The 5,331-nt window shown below is 45.3% G+C and overlaps 1 protein-coding gene across 1 annotated transcript; it reads left to right on the forward strand.

The window, feature by feature from the left end:
- The first annotated feature begins 3,959 nt into the window (after positions 1–3,959).
- On the forward strand, positions 3,960–5,005 carry TEX13B (testis expressed 13B). The gene is given in 3 exon segments (XM_023202994.1): positions 3,960–4,418; positions 4,528–4,751; positions 4,753–5,005. Coding segments are annotated over 3 exon segments (936 nt in total).
- The last annotated feature ends 326 nt before the right edge of the window (positions 5,006–5,331 follow it).

The following is a 5,331-nucleotide window of genomic DNA, read 5'->3' on the forward strand; positions in this document are numbered from 1 at the left end:
ATCTTTCAATTTTTTCTAAATACTATAAACTCAATCTGAAAGAGAGCTCATACGGAGATGCATTTATATCTCCCCAATTTGGAAATGTTAAATAGAGGTACTTTGCATAAAATGAGTTTTCAAAGTGGATTTCAGAACACTCGAACGCTAAAGAGCTTTTGCTTAAAGAAAATCCCACATACATATTGTGATGGTTAATTTTATACATCAACTTGGCTAGGCCATGGTACCCAGATATTTTGTCAAGTATTATTCTAGATGTTTCTGTGAAAGTACTTTTCAGATGAGATTAACATTTTAATCAGTACATTTTGAGTAAAGTAGATTATCCTCCATAACATGGTTTGGCTTCATCCAGTCAGTTGAAAGCCTTAATAGAAAAAGACTGACTTCCTCAGAAAAGGGAGTTCTACCACCAGACAACCTTCAGGCTCAAACCACAACATTGACTCTTTCCCAATTCTCTAGCCTGCTGGCCTACCATTCAGATCTTGGACTTGCCAGTCTTCATAACCACATAAGCCAATTTTTAAAATAAATCTGTTTCTGGCTCTGGATCTCTCTCTTTCTCTCTCTCTCTCTCCACACACACACACACGCACACAATTAGTTCTGCTTCTCTGGAGAACCTTGACTAACATGTATAACACTTTTTTTAAATTAATGTGATTATCGTGGACTTGAAGTCAGACACATCTGAGGTTTGAATTGGGCCTTTGCCATATTTTTTACCCTAACTACATTGGACCTCCTCCATTTCCTCATCTGCAAAAATATGAATCTGGACCTCTCACAGTTGTTGTGCAGATTAAAACAATTTGTGCATACTCAGCACAATGCTTAGTACTCAATAATTGCTAAACATGAGTTATTATTATTGTTATTGATAATATTTCCACTTAAAATGAAAATTGTCTTCCTAAACTTCTTACACAGAAACAACTTTAGGGACTGCCGCATTTATTCCTCCTCTTCATGACTCCTTGAAATGTGTTTTGATCCTGAGACATCCGCCTTGAGTTGCATATTTTTCAAATATTCTTGCAGAATGAAAACTAACAGTTACAACTTACTTGAGCTTCTGTAATTTGCAATTTGTATCTTTTAAGCCTTCACAGAGCAATTTCAAAGCTGAAGCTTCCAGTTTTGTCTCACTAAATTCCAGTTCAGTGAGCCACTGATTGGTGCTAAGAACAGCTGCTAGAGCCCCACAAGAAGAAGAGATAAGGCGCCGGTACAACCTTTAGAGAACAGAAGAATGAACTCATTACCATATTCACGCTCTCCCCCAACAGAAATAGAAATTGACCCCCAAAATAAGAATATCAAATAACAAATTATCCTGCTACAATTACCTCAATGTCTGTAATACACAGTTGAGATGTTTTAATCCTTCACACAGAAGTTTCATTCCTGAATCTTCCAGGGTATTTTTTACAAATTCTAAATCTGTCAGATGCTGGTTAGTTTCAAATACTAAGGAGAGGTCCCTACCACAAGAAGCTGTGAGGCAACAGAAAATCAGTCTGTGTGGAGAAAAAGAAACATTTCAGAAACAAACAAACAAAAAATAGGATATCTTTAGAGATACTTGTTAGCACCTTGCTGATGTAATAAATTATTTCAATTCATTCAATAATTAATATATTGGGTGCTTAGCACAGTGCTAGATGTTGAAAACACAAAGATAATTAAGACACAGACTAAACCCTCAAGGAATCCCCAGTTGATGGAGAAAAATGACAAGAAAATCACAGATTACAATACAGTGTGAAAAGTACTGCCAGACATATGCACAAGTTGTTATGGGAACATAAAAGGGTTGTACAGTTCAGCCTAGCTTGAGGTGGGGTCTGCAGAATCAGGAAATACAAGAGGAAGAAATGTTTGAACACTATCATGAAAAGGGAATAGAAGCTGTATAGGAGTTAGGTGAATGAAGAGAATGGGAGTGGAGAGAGCAGGAGGGGATGAGGAGCAATCCGTACATGCACAGAGCAGCCTGTGCAAGGGCCACAGAGGAACACAGAAGATGATTCGTTTGAAAAACTAAAAACTACTTGCTATGGCCTATCTTAAAAGACTATATAACTATTAAGAGGGATTATCACCCAGGTTGAAGGAAGGGTAAGATTATAGAAGTACTTTCCAAGTACTTAAAAATTATTTACAATGATCAGCTGTTACTGGGAGAAATATTTTTTTTCAATTTTGAAAAACACAACACATGTTTATTATAAACAATTTTACAATAGAGAAAAACGTAAAGAATATTTTTTAAAGTACTGTATTCCTATTACCCAAAGATAACCACTGTTAAAGTGTTAGTATATAACTTTCCAGATTTGTGATGTATGCATACATATAGTTAGTTATATGCTCTTTATAACAAGCGAAATTAGAGAAAAATGTATTTTAAAAAGTTAAAAACTTTTTTCTAACCTCCAGTCCAACCCCACTTCCCAGAGATAACTAATGTTGAGTCTGCTATATATCCTCCCTCATTCTGTTCTCCAAGATTATAGAAACATAAAAACATATGCAAACACACATACATAATTTCTACATTTTACAAATATGGGATCATAGAAAACATTACTCTTACAACTTTACATGCTCTTTTGTCATTGGCCATCATCATAGACCCATAGGTAGAAACAGATTCAGTTACACTACGATGTCATATAATAAGTAGCAACGTTGGACTCGACCTGAGATTTGTCTGGTTTGTCTTGTGGGTCTCAGAAAGTCATCCAAGTTTTTTTGGTTTGCTTGTTTGTTTGTTTGAGACGGAGTCTCACTCTGTCGCCCAGGCTACAGGGCAGTGGTGTGATCTCGGCTCACTGCAACCTCCGCCTCGCAGCGATTATCCTGCCTCAGCCTCCCGAGTAGCTGGGACTATACGTGCGTGCCACCACACCCGGTTAATTTTTTGTTATTTTAGTAGAGACGGGGTTTCACTGTGTTAGCCAGGATGGTCTGGATCTTCTGACCTCGTGATCCGCCCACCTCAGTCTCCCAAAGTGCTGGGATTATAGGCATGAGCCACCGCGCCTGGCGGAAGGTTTTAAGAGACATATTCATATCCCTTTGACGGAAGATCTCTGATATTTCAGGTTTTGGTATAAAGGTGTATTTGTGCTACTCCTAACCCTCTCCCACAGTTGCTTCAAGATTCAAAGCGTTTCAGTCGGAGAGGAGTGGGAGAAGGGGTCATGGGAAGAGAGTGGGGAAAGAGCAGCTGGGGGAGGAAGGGCGGGCCAGGATTTGTTAGGGTGTCTGGGATGTTTAGCCCTGAACAAATAGAGAATAAGCTCCGCCCCTGGCTCCACCCTCTTCCCCCAAGGGCAACTGAGGGATTGGGGCTGTTTCCTGCTCTGGAATATTCCAGTTGGGGGGCAAAACTCCCCTGGCATGGGACAAACCATTATGGTGGGGAGGGATGAGTCTTCAACTTGTTCACAAATACTTTTTTTGGTTCTAAGTCCTTCCGGACCACTCCTGTTTCTTTCAGCCTTCAAAGTCTCCCAACCATGTGGCGGGTTCCCTTACGTCCCAGTGGAGTGGCAGAGGCCATCCTCACTCACTCCCTTTCACCCCTACAGTCTCTGGAAATTGGAACAGTCCCAGAGTAAAAGCCTCCACGGTTGGCCTTGAGGCTTCTTTTCCCGCAGAGCCCTAGGAGGGAAAGAGGCCACCCTCTCTTTAGGCGTGTTAGGCAGTGAGGTTGACCTGTACTTCCCCTGGCCCCTGGCTGAAGAGGTGAGGCCTGGTGGGAGGTGCCCTAGGGTAGGACAAGCCTGTCAGAGGGTCATTAGGAGGGTCTTGTCAGAGGGTGGAGGGCGGGGGCAAGAGGGTAGGAGAAGACTGATGAAGGGAGGGGCTAAGGGGGAAGAAAGGAACCTATTGGTTGCTCCATCCACACAGGGCTAGTGAAACCGTTAAACCCCTAGGCGATCATGGCCTTGAGACCTGAGGACCCCAGTAGTGGGTTCCGGCACAGCAACGTGGTGGCCTTCATCAACGAGAAAATGGCCAGGCACACGAAAGGCCCCGAGTTCTACCTCGAGAATATATCCTTATCCTGGGAGGAGGTGGAAGACAAGCTCTGGGCCATCCTGGAGGACAGCGAGGTGCCCAGCGAGGTCAAAGAGGCCTGTACCTGGGGCAGCCTGGCCTTGGGCATGCGCTTTGCCCACAGGCAGGGACAGTTACAAAACCACAGGGTGCAGTGGCTGCAAGGCTTTGCCAAACTGCACAGATCAGCTGCGATGGTCTTGGCCTCAAACCTGACAGAACTCAAGGAACAGCAGGAGATGGAATGCAATGAGGCGACCTTCCAGTTGCGGATAACCCAGACCAGCCTTGCGGAGGTGCAGAGAGAGCGGGACATGCTGAGATGGAAGCTCCTCCATGCTGTAAGATCCCCCGAATAGCCCCTGCCCAATGCCCCTGCCCTGTCCCAACCTGCCCGGACCCCCTGCCCTGTCCCCAGAATGTGTTTCAGCTCTGCCTACTTCTCTCCAGGAGCTGGCATCTCCCCAGCAGCAGGGCCAGGCTACAATGTTTCCAGGCCTGGCCACTCCCAGAGGGGTTTGGACAGAAGGAGGGAGTGAGCAGGAAAAGGAGGCGGTGGCTGCTGCTGGTGCTGCTGAAGGAGAAGCAGAGGAGAGGTATGCAGAGGCGGGGCCTGCCCCTGAGGAGGCCTTGCAGGGGCTGGGAGGAGGCTTCAGGCATCCTCTAGGAGCTGTGGAGCAGGCAAATTACACTTTGGGGGGCAGAGGGAGCAAGATCTCAGGTCAGTACAAACAGCCCTATCTTACTTCTCTGGGCCTGGGTCCACAGCCTCACTGGAGCCTCTTCCTGTCCAGCTCCCTACCTCATTCACATACTCATACCCATGCCCTTTGTCCGCCTTCTCAGCCATACCCACTATACCCCCTTCACCAGCAAAGGTCACAGCACCGGTTCCAACTCAGATGCCTTCCAACTGGGGGGCCTCTGATGCTAGCCTGTGGTCTGATGTGGGGGCCCAGGGAATAGACCCTCAAGAGCCCGCAAGAGACAGGAGAGACTCCGAACCTCATCAGCAGAGAAGACCTCCAGTGTATTGCAGGCCAGGGGACTGGGACTGCCCATGGTGTAAAACTGAATTTTTCACGGAGGGAAAATTGCTTCCTCTGTGGGAGGCGAATCTGGCTGCAAAGGCCTCAGTAAATTCAGAAATGTAAAATAGAACAGAAATGTATCTCAATGGGAAATCAGTCTTCGGGGGGAGAGGGGAGAGGTGGGAGGGGGACTGGGTGAAGTGGGGGAAAGGGGATGAGTGGG

Source organism: Piliocolobus tephrosceles, chromosome 12, assembly GCF_002776525.5.
Source record: "Piliocolobus tephrosceles isolate RC106 chromosome 12, ASM277652v3, whole genome shotgun sequence".
NCBI lineage: Eukaryota > Metazoa > Chordata > Mammalia > Primates > Cercopithecidae > Piliocolobus > Piliocolobus tephrosceles.